This window comes from Monodelphis domestica, chromosome 6 (assembly GCF_027887165.1).
Source record: "Monodelphis domestica isolate mMonDom1 chromosome 6, mMonDom1.pri, whole genome shotgun sequence".
Lineage (NCBI taxonomy): Eukaryota > Metazoa > Chordata > Mammalia > Didelphimorphia > Didelphidae > Monodelphis > Monodelphis domestica.
Genome location: NC_077232.1, coordinates 136,874,534 through 136,889,268, shown reverse-complemented (window position 1 = coordinate 136,889,268; position 14,735 = coordinate 136,874,534). Strand labels below are relative to the sequence as shown.

Below are 14,735 nucleotides of genomic sequence, written 5' to 3'. Positions count from 1 at the left end.
AATCTAGGCCTTATTATGTTACCTCACCTCTCAATAAACTTCAGTGACTACCTATTTCTTACCTTTAGGATAAAATATCATATTCTTTGGCACTTAAATCTCTTTACATCCTGGCCCCTTCCTACTTTTTAGGTGTTCTTGAACATTATTTCCCTTTCCTCAGTGGTGCATCTGTACGGGCCTGTACGGGAAAACACAGGAAACCATAGGTATACTAAGAGAATCATGTTCCCCACTGTTATTTTGTTTCACAAAATTTTCCTAATGATTTTATGTGAAAATTTCCAAGCAACTCCCTTTTTCAACATGCATGCGTATAATAGGGTGTCCCTAAAGTCTTTGTGCAGCTTTAAGTTTCAGTAACAAAACATTGGAGACATCCTTTTTGTTTTGTTTTGTTTTTTTGTGGATGTTTCCATGTGCATGTGTGGGTACATGCTGACATGTCTACCTTAAAAAATTAATTAGTTTGTTACATTAAAATACCCAGGTAACCCTCTCCCTTTTTTTCCCATCTTCCATTAGAGAAGGCATCATTTGACAGAAAAGGTGTATGTGTTTATAAAACTACTTATTTCTCTACAATTCTTCAAACGATATTTCTGTTGCTGTATATAATGTTGTCATGTTTCTGCTTGTTTCATTCTTTATAATTTTATCTAGATGTTTCCCCCAAATTAACCTGTTCATCATTTCTTATGGTGGAGTAGTATTATATCACAATTATATGTCAAAACATGTTTAGTTGTTCCCCAATTGATGGACATCCTTTCAATTTCCAGTTCTTTTCCCCAACAAGGAGAGCTACTATGAATGATATGTTAAGAACATGTATGTTCTTTTCCTTTTTTTATGATCACATTTGGAAATAAACCGGATAGTGGTAATGCTGTATCAAAAGATATACATAGTTTTTTAACTCTGAGTATAACTCCATATTGCTCCCCAAAATAGTTGGACTTTCCTTCTCATCTTGGCTATGTTAGCTTTATTTGTACAAAAACTTTTCAACTTAGTGCATTCAAAATTAATCATTTTGCAACTCACAATGCTTTCTATCTCTCGTTTATTCCTAAATGCTTCTCCTATCCATAATTCTGATGAGCATTATGTTCCCTATAATTCACTAAGTTTTCATATCTACTACACTATTCTTCTAATTTGCTTGTGGTATCTCTCTTTATGCCTAGATTATGTATGTATTTTGATCTTATCTTGGCAAATGGTGAAAGATATTGATCTATATCTAGTTTCTGCCAGACTATTTTTCTAGTTTTCCCAAAGATTTTTGCCAGATAGTGAATTCTTATTCTGAAACTCAGAGTTTTACTTTGGTCAGCCATTGTTGGCTACATGTCTGTTCTGTTCCACTGATCTACTCTTCTATTTTTTATCTGGTAAATACTACATATCAGACAATTTTGAACATTATTGCCTTATACTATAGTTCAAAATCGGATACTGCTAAACCCCTGTCCTTTGCATTTAAAAAATCCTTTGATATTCTTGACCTTTTGTTTTTCCAAATGAATTTTATGATTTTTTTCTAGTTCAATAAAATAATTTCTTGGTAATTTAATTGGGATGACTTTGAATAAGTAGATTAATTTAGGTAAGTTGTTGTTTTAATCATATTGACTCTGCCCATCCAGGAATATTTAATATTTCTTCACTTATTTAAATCTGACTTTAATTGCATGAAATGTGTTTTATAATTCTGTTCATAGAGTTTCTGGGCTTGTTTAAGCAAGTATACTCCTAGGTAGGATATGTCTACTTTGGGAGAAGCATGTGACTTAGTGGCCAGATAGTCAAGAAAATCTGGGTCCGAGGCTACCTCTGATACATGTAGGTTGTGTGACCCTTGGCCATTCACTTAACTTCTCTGTACTCTAGGCAATTCTCTGACCTCAAGTTTTGAAGAGAAGGTTCTGGCCTGAGTTGGCAGATGGGGTTACCTCATCTGGGAATTCCTGACACAATGAAATCAGAGGTCCATTCCATATTCCTCCATATTTCAGTCAATGTACATCCAAGCAGTGTTACTAGTTTGACAGTACTAGACATACTAACCACTCAATGGAAAAGTTTCAAGCTGTGATATAAAATGTTGGCTGCCAAGAATATTATAATTTCAAGTGATTTCTTTTATTCACTAGACAAGACAGTATTTAAGATTTCTTAACTTACTGTAAGGATATAGAATTGGATTCTCAGGCTTATTTTTCCATGATGTTACGATGTTAACAAAACCTTCCTTCCTAAAACAAAACTAGCATATCTATTGGGTAATTCCAGCCATTCCCTCTAATGTAATTGTTTTCCCCTGGCAGGCTTTAAATAAGTCTTTGACTCTGTAGCATGTAAGCTAACGCCCACTCCTTTGGTGGGCAGTGTGATCATAAATTCATCACAGCCATGGACCTTAATTATGAGATGACATGAGCTGAAATGAGGCCAGTTCCTTAAATGTTTTCCCAAGGCAGTAAACTTTGAGATATGTGGGGATGATAGGCAGGTGGTCATTGTACTTGCCCTTTTCATTCATGCCTTTTACCTCCATTCTGCTTTTGCCAATGGAAGCCAGAATATGTGACAAAGATTGGAAAATCCATAGTCTCTGACTCAGTTTCTTCATCTGTAAAATGAGGACATTTGAGTATTTGTTTTTTAAGTTTTCTTTTCAGCTTTATCATTCTGGTTCTAGAAATTGTGGTCTCTGTAAGTATGTGCAACTGGATTCCCCAAAAGACTATCAATTAGCTATCACCAAATCACCAAATACCCCAGATACTAGAGGGCAGATAACACTTGGGTTCTAATCCTAGAACTGAAATTTTACTCAAAATGTTGCATGGAATTGGGTAGGTACCTTTTTTGAGCCTCAACTTATCCACTCTGTGAAATGGGGGATTTGGACTATATAATTGGATTCCACAAGCTCTGATTAAGGGTTGACTGTCACTGTTTTCCTCCACTTCTTACTCCATGGGGATGAAAAAACAGAAGAAAAAATTCCCTTTTCCCAAGAAGCTTGTATTCTAATTAGATTTTTCAAGGTAATCAATCTCTAATTCTTTCTAACTTCAACATGAACCTGATCTTGAGAACTGTTTCCACATTTTCCAAAATGCATTCATTAATGAGCAAAGGTAAACAAAAGTTAAACTATTTCATTATAGTGCAGGGATTTTTTCTAGAGGTCCCTTCTCATTCTTCCCCTCCTCCCAAGATATCTTTATGCCAATTGAAGTGTATTGCCAAGAGGTTATTTTAAGGTCAGAAACTTGTAAACTTGTAGAATTCCTCCCCCTTTTAAAATAGAAGAATCCTCATCTATGACTTTCTGATTGATGTAACGGGGAGAACAGTATTGCAAGGAAGTTTAAAGTCGTACAGTACTCAGATGTCATATGATGGAAGACTCATCATCAAAGTGTGATTTTTAAAAATGGACCACAATATGCTATTACAAACATGGAAAGATTTATTTGTATGCTGAAGTAACTTGTTAGTTTTTCTCTTCCTTGGAAAGCTGTTCTCCCTAAAGAGGTTTTCCCTGGACGATATCTTTTGCAGATTCTGCTTGATGGGTTACAGAATTCCAGGTCTTATTGCCAACAAGGTTGTAAGCTAATAAGGAAACTTAGAGGCAGTCCTCCTCTCCTACTTGTACTTTGTAGGGCCTTTAAATAGGACAGATCAATGGTCTGGGAGTATAGAAGATCTCTAGAACATTAAGGAATCATTTGTTTAAAATGATTCCCTGATCAAACATCAATAGTAATTCATATGTGGAAATAAAGATTCTTGGTCTAAGATCTTGCAATCACTTGCAAAAGTTGAGTTGGAATAGACATCACTCAATCACTTTCTTAGAGGACTGTTAGATTAAAGAATGGTTCTCATGTTACTTTGATTCTTGTACCTACTTCCTGCAATTTCAGATTTATGAGATGTGTGGGGATGGAATGTTAAAAAAGTAGAATGAGAAGCAAAAATAAATCCATGTGTTTTAAGTTTCTTGTTCCATTAGATTACTTCCCTGTCACTGTTCTTTTAAGGTGACAGATGAGCAGTTGTATTCATCCCTTCACTGGGGAAAATGTCTGTATTTTGCAGCAGGAAGTCTGTAAATATTTTACTGGAAAACACTTTGATAAACATATTTCAGCTCCTGAGCATTTGTTCTAGTAGGGGAACTCTTCTCTTTGGACACTCATAATGGTAGAGCAGTACACTTCTGTTGGGCAGGCTCTTTTCATCTGCTGAACCTGCAGCTTTAGGAGGGATGTCCATGTAATGGGAAACCCTTAGATAGCCAGACTAGGTGAATCAGTCCCGGTAATCAGTGGGTGACAGACCTCACAACCACATCTGCCTTCTACAACTTTTGATGCAATATGTGATAGTGGATAGATAGAGTGGTTAAAATTTTGGGGTCAGGAAGACCATGGGCAAGTCATCTAACCTGAACCTCAAACAACTGTCTAAAACTTGTCTGCTCAATTATGAGAAGATTGCAATTGGTGACCTTTGATGCTATTTACAAATAGTATTTTATATCTTCAAGAAATGTAAGATGCCATGATGCCTTTAAAATACTACTCCTCTTGAAACTATTTGAGATAAAGGCAACTCTTGGCAGACACTGCTTATAATTTATATTACTTTTAAGATGCCGTTACCATAACAGGGATGAAAGCATAGGTGTATAAAACCTGAAGGTGTATAAAAAGCAACACAGGAAATTTGGTACTTGTTCCTCAAGCTAAATTGATCTTTTCCTCAGATGCCAAAACTTTTAACTTAAAAAACTTCACAAAAAGCTAAAAGAGGGCAAACTCTGGTCAATCTGGGGAATGTATAAAACAGCTGTGAAAATCTCAATCTTTTAAGCCTCCAAAGTACTTTGGAAATTCCCCTTCCTCACTATTCTCCCATAATCTTTCCTGGAAAGAATGATAAAATGCTAAAAATTCCTGAGCTGATGCCAAAAAAAATTAAAAACCCAACTAAATTTCCCTGGAGTATTGATTTATAAATTAGTGGTCTTTTTTTGCAGGGGGAATATAGTGAGTATTAAATGGTGTCTTAAAAATCTATCCCTTTATTAATAATGGATGTTTGCTCAGAAAAATTAATTGTGCCTTGAATATTTATACAGTATTTTTCCTTCCTTAGAGAGCTATCAGTTACAGAAATGATACAAGTACAGAGGCATCCTTGGAAGTGGCTGACTCTGCGCTTGGACTGGCAGCACATAAATACAAGCACTCTCCATCAGCTGCTAGTGAAAGGGTAAGGGATGAGTACAGCACATACCTAAGTTAAGGAGGCAGTTTATAAATGCACAGGTCAGCCTTGTGACCTTGGATGATACCAAACCAGCCTCTTAATTCAGAACTGACCTTTTCAACCATAGTAAAGACACCAGTGGGCTTTACTACATATTTGACCCAAGATCTCCCCATTTAATGTTGATGAGATCATAGTCCTAGAAGATAGTAATGACTTTTCCATTATTGATAGCTTTCCATTATCAGCCTTGCCAATGCCAGTGAATTTGCCATGGGTGGAATCATATTGAAACATATAAACCATGCAGTTGAATTGAAGGGGTGCCTACAACATCTATTTTGCCTGAAACATTCCCTTCAAAAATGAAGGGAGATCAACAACTCAATAGAACCTGCTGAGGAGTAGGTAACTTTCAGGGGAAGCTTGCTTTTATAAAAACAGATAGTACTAATATGTGTAGTTGTTATCTTGGGAATATAGACTTGAATAATGGCATTATGAATTTATTTTGGCCATAGCAATTAAGTTTTTGAGGGATTTCAATCCACCAAGATAATTGATGTTGACAAGGTCATAGATCCTTGAATATTTTACTCATTCATCAGTGAAGTATTTGTGGTAATTAGCAAAGATGTGAGTTAATATGTATACTGCTTTGTTTCTCTAAAAACAGGCACCCTTGTCAAAGCAGAAGTCGGATTTCTCTCTTGTGTTCTGAACAAGGTGAGAGAAGCAGTGATGTAGTCATATGGCATGAATTTAATCTTATTGACTTGCTCAGGACGAAAATGAAAAATATCTCAATTGAGGGTGCTTCTACATGATAGCCCAGTGTCTGTATGTTTGTCAATGAATATATAACCTTCTGTGGCCTATGTTCTTTGGCAGACTGTGGCCGTCGCCCTGCAGCTCGTATGTATAAGAGGATTCTGGGTGGCAGAACAAGTCGACCTGGGAGGTGGCCATGGCAATGCTCCTTGCAGAGTGAACCAAGTGGGCACATTTGTGGTTGTGTTCTGATTGCTAAAAAGTGGGTTCTGACTGTTGCCCACTGCTTCGAGGGGTGAGTGGTGCATATTTTGTTTAGTTATCTATAAGACTGTTTGGTCCAATACACATTTGCAATGAGTCTTCCCCCCACCCCCAACATGATGCATATTATCAATCTGTGGAAACAGAAAAGGTATCAGTTAATGGTCTATAAATAACTCCATCTCATGTACTATTATTATTGGCATATTAGCTTTAAGGATAATGTCTTCAGAATAAAAGAGGAAGATATTTAGTATCTTTAGGTTCTTAGGATGGAATTTATCCAAATTTAACCTCTTTCAAAGGCTTATTTGTTGATCCAGTCCATAGAGAAAAGATCATAGTGAAATAAGAGTCGAGACTATAATCTTGTTTGAGGAGCAGAATTATAAGCAAGGAGGATGGGAAGAACAGAATGAATTGTTTGCTTTAACAATTAAGTGGGAGGGAATTTTTCAACCTTTGTCACAAGAGAGATCACTATTGACAAAATCACAGAGCATCTGATATGTGCAAGGTATGAAGCAGAGAAACAACACCTATTGCTAGGGACATTTAATGCTAGTTTGCTTCAAATGCTTAGAAAGCACTGAGTGATCCTGATTAACCCACGGTCCAGATGTATTTAGAAGTGTTTTCTACTATGATGCATAAAACCATGATAATAGAAAGAGTAAGTCAACAAAACTACAGTCAAAATTTTCTCAGAAAGATGATAAATATTTTAAAAATCCATCCAGTTCTTCATTCATGGTCACCTTGTCTTTTCTACATTTGGTGTCCAAATGTATAGTTAATTGTAGGATCTATGTGAAATGTAAGCAAAACATGACAGCTGAGGAGTGGTGTGTATTTATGTTTAAGGAAAGGGATATGATATCAAATGATGGAATGTCGTGTAGTATGAACTTAAAGACATATTTCAAGAAGAGTATCTGGTTATCTGCAAGGCACTGGTAACAGAATATTAGAAATTAATCATAAATTTCTTAGAAATTGCTTAATGTGATTGGCCACTCTGAAACTGGGATTTACAAATACTCCTTTCTAGCTCCCCCTGTGGCTCTGTAAGGCTTCAGATGTCCTAAATGTTACAGTAGTGCTATAAGTGATTTCCATGGTTTTAATTAACAAGATTCATTTCATGTCTTGTCTGTGCATTGGCCTGATGTTTGTTAAGCAGTTTGCCAATGTGAAAATAGAGAAGATAGAAGGCTATTTTAGATTTTTCTATTTCAATTATGCTTAGGTAAAGAGATAATATTTGTTTTTCTTTTCTGCAGATGAGTATTAAAAAAATCCCAAATCAAGAATTAAAAAAGGAAGAAAAAGCATATAATTGTCTTATTGCAACAAGCCCAGTATATAATTTAAATCTATGATTTGAATGGAGACATAGGAATGATACTTGTCAAATTACAGAGAAGAGAAGTTATATTCAATATTCCAAAGGATCTTGACAGGTTGCATCATACAAAAAACTGAGAATACAAAATTTAACAACTATAAATATATATCTTTGAATTTAACTTGAAAAAAATTAATGCATAAGTATAAAATTAGTAAATGCAGGTATACATTTAAAAATGAATATCTGATACTCCAAATATTATATTTTTAAGATTTATTAATAATAAAACTTGAATCAAAGGAAAATAAAAGGCTAGAGAAAGAGAAAGCTCACCATCCTCACATGTGAAAAAGAGAATAAGGGAGGCGTTACCCAAAAACATATACAAACGTAACAAATGCAAACATGAACAAAGGGAAAAGAATTCTGGGAGATGGAGTTCAAAGAATACAAAATTTCCATTTACCTCCAAAACTTACAAACTATGTAACTATGATTGAATTATTTAACCTTCCAAAACTTCAGTTTCTTGATGGGTAAATGACCCTAAGAATTCCTATAGAACCTGCCACATGGACATCTTATAAACATTAAAGAAATAATATTTGCAAAATGTTCTATAAATCTCGAAACACTTTATATACAAGCACTTTATGGTGAAGGCAACAAACTCTCCTCAAATTTACAATATGAAAATTTTCAATCTAAGTTCAAATGTTAAATCCTCTTATTATGCTATTTTAGGAGAGAAAACGCTGCTGTGTGGAAAGTGGTGCTTGGCATAAACAATCTGGATCACCCATCGATCTTCATGCAGACTCGTTTAGTGAAGACTATCATCTTACATCCTCGATACAACAGAGCAGTGGTTGACTATGACATCAGCATCGTGGAGCTGAATGAAGATATCAATGAGACCAGTTATGTCCGCCCAGTCTGCTTGCCCAGCTCAGAACAGGTGGTAGAGCCTGATACTTATTGCTACATCACTGGCTGGGGACACATGGGCAACAAAAGTAAGTCAGAATCTTAAAGGAATCTAATGAAGCTGTGGATAAGAGATAGTTAGCCATGGTGTCCATTTGCTTGTTTGTTTGTTTTTTAAGGAAAAGGATGCCTTTTGATGTAAAAAGTTTGTGAAACTAAACCATCCTAGTTTTTCAAGTTAATTATATTTAAAACCTCCACAAATATGTGTCTAGGTTCATTGTGTAGTAACGAATTACAGCTGATTACATTTTCTGTGCCAAGAAGTATTCTTAATCTGTATTTAAGAGTCTCAAATACTTTTTGACTCTAACCCCTAACATAATTATTGGAGATTCACCAAGATGTATTCATATGTTGGACATATCCTACATACCAAGTGCATATAGGATGTGCCTGAGATGAAGGCAGTCAATTGGCAAAAAGTGGAAACTCAATAAGACACTGTGCCAGTTACAAAAAGACCAAGCAATGCAGAAGGAGGTCAATAGTGGAGTCTCAGAACCAGCAGAATTCTGGCCAATATTCAATTGTGGTCTATCCACATTTCATTAGAACAGTATATTTAAATTATAATAAGAGGTACTTGGAACTCGAAACAATCATAACTTTACTGAGGACAAACTAATAAAATAGAATGGTTTGCTCTCTTATTTTAATAGAAGGGTTGGAACCCCTGGACAATACAACTGTTTATGTAATAATAAATTAGTTCTACCTCTCCCCTCTAAGTGGCTTTAATTCTGCCTTATTTTGTTTGGTCTACGTGAAATGTTAAAATAAAGTAATAGCTGCAAAAATGTGCTATGATAAGATCAGAGCATTCTCCATTCACCTTGGATGGTATTCCACCTAAAATTACCACATCAAAAAAGGGATAACATTGAACATACCATTCCTTTTAAACCCATAAAGCATTTTACAATCTTTTTTTTCTGCCCCTAATAAGCCTAATAAGGAGGCTTGGCAACCCTGATTTTTTTTAAACCCTTACCTTTCTTCTTGGAGTCAATATTGTGTATTGGCTCCAAGGCAGAAGAGTGGCAAGGACTAGGCAATGAGGGTTAAGTGACTTGCCCAGGGTCACACAGCTGGGAAGTGTCTGAGGCCAGATTTGAACCCAGGACCTCCCATCTCTAGGCCTGGCTCTCAATCCAGTGAGCCACCCAGCTGCCCCAAGCAACTCTGATTTATTAACAGTCTCTAAAAAGGGAATCTTGGAAGAAACTTTATGGAATTGTTCACACAATGAGATTCACACCCTCTGTCTTCAAGTAATCCATAATTGTTTCAAGAAAACTTTCATGTGCTCAACACAGTGGTGTCACTATACCCAAGAAATGGCATTGGAGTCCCCATTACCTCCTCTGTCTTGTTTCCCTAGACAAAAAGTACTATACACTCTTCACTGGTTTTAGAGAGCCCCTTAATGTAGAGCATCACTTCCAATATACGAGGAGACACAATTTCCAACCTAGATGGGTCTTGCCTAACTCTTGTTGTTCTAGATATATAGATAACAGTACCCTGGAAAAGTAAAAAACCAAAAACCAAAAACCTACTATTGACCAACTGTGGGAATGTGATTCAATAAGTTAGCTATCTTTCAACCTTTATTTTCTCATCTGTATATTGATGCTATTAGATTATATGGTCTTAAAAGGTCCCTTCAGGCTCCCAAATCCATGATTTCACTGGCACCCCTAAAGCCTAGATCAATGGCCAAGGTGCTGCTATCATAAAGCAAGGAAAGCAGTATGATATAATGGGAAGAACCCTAGACTAGGAAGTGAAAGGCCTGATTTAGCACCATCTTTGTCAACTTGGGCAAATGTCTTATCTCTGAGACTGTTTCCACATCTGCATTATGAAAGAAGATAGATTATCGATTAACAAATGTAATAAAAAAGTTGATTTCTAAAGTCTCAGTTTCAAAATTTCTTTAATAGAAAATAGAGGTAAATGTAATCAAAATATTTTAGTAAGGGCTAATAATTTTTTCCTATTTTGAAAAAAGTCCTTTTCCAATTTTGAATTCTTCAGAATTAAAAAAATTATTTTATGTGTAATTTTACCATCTTTAAATTTTTTTTAGTGCCTTTTAAACTTCAAGAGGGGGAAGTCCGTATTATTTCTCTGGAACAATGCCAATCTTACTTTGATATGAAAACTATTACTACCAGAATGATATGTGCAGGTTACGAGTCTGGCACGGTGGACTCTTGTATGGTGAGTAGTTATTTAAGTTGCCAAACATTAATTTAGGAAAAAATGGCAATGCTTATTAATTAATATTACTTTATACTAATGTTTTAAAAGCTACTTGGCTACAGAAATTGTAATTTTATTTTTCCTTCCACCTAGATCAATATTTTACTTGTCCCATGATTGGGGGAAATTATTTTGCCTGTCTTGGTTTCAATTCCTTTCTTCCTTCCTTCCTTCCTTCCCTGCCTTTCTCTTTCTTCTTTGTTTCTCTATCCTCTTTCCCCCTTTCTCACTTTCCCCCTTTCTCTTTCTCTTTTTTCTTTCCTTCCTTCCTTCCTTCCTTCCTTCCTTCCTTCCTTCCTTCCTTCCTTCCTTCCTTCCTTCCTTCCTTCCTTCCTTCCTTCCTTCCTTCCTTCCTTCCTTCCTTCCTTCCTTCCTTCCTTCTTTTTATCTCTCCCTCTCTCTTCTTTCCCCCTTTTCTCCTTTCTCTCTCTCTCTCTGTCTGTCTCTGTCTCTCTCTCTCTCTCTCTGTCTCTCTCTCTCTCTGTCTGTCTGTCTCTCTCTCCCTCAATTTTCTTAAATCCTTATTCCAGTCTCTATTTCAACCATTTGACATTAATCAAACTTTCTCTGTTTGATAGTGATACAGTTTTGAACAACTTTAGGTATTCTGTACTTGAGAAAGCTGCCTCAATTATGGTGTGATGGAAAGAGCACTAGATTTCGAATTTTGAAGACTTGGATTCAAGTCAGGGCTTGGCTCTTTATCTGAGTATTACCTTGAACTTCTCTGGCCTTAATTGTCTCATCTGAAAATGAGAGAGTGGAGTTGATGGCCTCCTAGGTTCTTTCTAGCTCCAAATCTATAAAGAACCCATATGTACATATCACTTCTGGCTTTAGAATTGTCCTCACCTTTTTCACTACTACTTAATATGTCATTTGCTGCATATATAGAAAAGAAGTGAAGAAATAATCCCTCCTCACAGGAGAAGGAACGATTTGTTTTTCCTTCTCTTCTTCCATTAAAAGTCATGGTGTAAATATAATTTATTTGAAAATTGCAAATAAATAATGGATTTCAACCACAAACCATATAATCATAGTGAAAACAGCTGCAGCTTTGTAGATTTTTCTAAGTAAATTGGTTAAATTAGGGTTTACTGTGGAAAATTTTCTAGTGCTAGAAACCTCCATGATGATCCACTGTTATTCTTTACTTTTCTAGGGAGACAGCGGTGGACCTCTCGTTTGTGAGCGTCCTGGAGGCCAGTGGACATTGTTTGGTTTAACTTCATGGGGATCAGTCTGCTTTTCCAAAGTTTTGGGGCCAGGAGTTTATAGTAATGTTTCCCATTTTGTTGAGTGGATTCAACGGCAAATATATATCCATACCTTTCTGGTCAACTGATTCTCGTGGTAAAGAAGACTGCTTCTTTGACTGTGAAGACCTTGCTTTGAGGGGCATTGAAGGAAGCACTTTCTATGCAGGAGGACAGTATGACAGTGTGGCCCAGATGAGTAACTTTCCCCCATCCTTGGCAGATACTGCTGGTTCTCACCTGAATTTGCTCCAATTTTATTCTTTTCTTTTTTGCTATATTGTGGTGTCAGTTCAGATGCTATCCCTAAAGGTACAGAAGCAGCCCTGCTACTTGGCCTGGCCTATCCGTGTCTCTGCCATTAAATTATCAGAACTCAGTTGACTTAAGGGAATGAAGATGCATTTGGTAAGACAGGTTAGGGAACACTTTTTTTTTTTCAACACCAATATAAAAATGGCATTGCTATAAGAAGAAATTAGCTTTTCTGCTAGTTTCCATTGGCCTTGCTGTAGAATAACAACATGGTACTACATTAATATGAGGGTTTTGTTTTTTGTTTACTGAAAGCTAAAGTTATTTAGGTTATATCTATGATTGATTGTATGTGATTCTAATAGTTTATACTGAATTAATCATGGAGGAAAAAGCTCAGTAGTATTCACTTAGAGAGAGAATGTGGAAATGATTACTTATCTGCATCAGCACGAGCCCCCATTATGACTTGGTTACTTTTATAAGTCACAGCTCCAAAGTTTCCAAAATCATTTACCCTGCTTCTGGCTTGGGTTTGGTCAAAGCAGTTAGCATTTGACCGATTCCAGTTTTGGAAAGTGGTTTAAAATGCAAGGTGAGGATTTGAGGGACTAATTTCCAATCATGATAAAGCGGAGACCAAACTTTGCCAAGTAAAAGGAGAGCAGCTTGAGACCTGAGAACTGCAATGACTTATAGAATTAATTTTTTCCCCCTAAGTGGAACCAAACTTCTATTTTTTTTTTTAATATTTACAGGTTCTTTCTTATTAACACCTTTCTAATGGAAGGAATGAATGGTTTTGGAATATGTTCTGAACCAAAGAAAGGTTAATCACTTTCATCTAGTAAAAGTCAATCTTTCTGGACAAAACTATTTGACAGCTATACTAACAGTACAATTTCTTTCTTAATTAAAGTGAAAATTCAAAAAGAGAAATTCACACTATCAAGCACTAGGCCACTTTATATACATATCAAGGGTTTCAAGACAATTTATGGCTTTCTAAAGGACTTTTCTCATTGAATTAGTTGAAAATAGAAATCTTGTTAATGCCATGATGTAGTTTATCATGTGATGGGCTCTGTAATATCCCAAAGCTTCTTGAGCAGCAACACTCCTCATTTCCTTCCACCAGTGACCTTGACTGCTTCAGCATTCCAAGTAAAGATGATATTTGTAATTTTATAAATGTATTTTTATACTGTTTTTCTATGTGTACATATAGCTGTAGTTCAAAAGACAAATCTTGACACTGGCCATTGTCTTTAAGAACCAAGAATGTGCAATTTTTCTTCAAGATGGTAGCTATGTTTTTATAACTGAAGCATATATGTTGTTAGAATTATCAGTTACAGTGGCTCACAGCTAATGTAATCAATAGCCAGTTTTGTTTCAACTCCTGTTAAGCCAAAATGTATATATTATGCTTATTTTAAATATGAGAAATAAAAATTATAACCTCTTGTCTTTTGGAGAAACCCTACAGGCAGGGGGTAACTTTATCTCTAACTCCTGGTGGGTTTTCTACTATAAAATTACCTTTCCCCAAGGTGGTAGAAGAGCAAACATTAACTGATTTCTATGAAATATTTATCAATTATATATATATGTGTGTATTTCTGTGGGACTGAGCCTTAAATCAATTTAATGTTGTCCCTACTTCATTTTTGAAGAGGACCAATGACATCATGATGTTGGCATCAGGGTATAGTGTGTTCAGCTAGGCTGATCAGTTCACTTTGAGTTTGGAAGGCTCTACCCTAGGTTGGGCAAAAGTGGTTTGTTAGAATGTTGGTGATGGAGATATAATAACTTAAAAAATTTGTGGGACTTTGGGGATATTTTTGAATTCACAAAAAGCTGCTTCTTGGAGAAACAGGAATTTTTTTCATGAAAAAGTAAGGTTCCTTTCTTGCTCTGAAAATTGTATATCTTTTAGTTTTACAAGCAAAAGGGGAAAAAAACCCCTTTACTTAGAGCTGAAGTTGATTTCTAAATATCATAGGATCTAGCTATTTGGAATGGTTTGTGGATCTATATCACAAAGATTTAATGTCACATTAACATAAGTTCTAGTGATAGCAATTTGTGAATTGACAAAGTGTTTTTTGACTAAATGAAGTCACTATCACTTTTGACTTCTAAATATAAGCCTTAAAATCATAATATAATTACCTTTAAAATGTAAAATATCTTGCAAAGTCATCCAAAGAAATTAACATAGACAAGATAAATAATACATAAGTAATTTCAAGGAAAGATTTCATTTCTTTTTT

General features: G+C 35.6%; 1 protein-coding gene across 1 annotated transcript in view; it reads left to right on the top strand.

The window, feature by feature from the left end:
• CORIN (corin, serine peptidase) overlaps positions 1-13,942 on the top strand; it is a 222,714-nt gene extending 208,772 nt beyond the window's left edge. The window contains exons 17-22 of the mRNA XM_007496484.3: positions 5,185-5,301; positions 5,975-6,024; positions 6,190-6,364; positions 8,429-8,700; positions 10,767-10,900; positions 12,108-13,942. Of these exons, the coding sequence (XP_007496546.1) occupies positions 5,185-5,301; positions 5,975-6,024; positions 6,190-6,364; positions 8,429-8,700; positions 10,767-10,900; positions 12,108-12,290 (931 nt within the window). The 3' untranslated portion in view covers positions 12,291-13,942. The remainder of the gene's footprint in view (positions 1-5,184; positions 5,302-5,974; positions 6,025-6,189; positions 6,365-8,428; positions 8,701-10,766; positions 10,901-12,107) is intronic.
• The last annotated feature ends 793 nt before the right edge of the window (positions 13,943-14,735 follow it).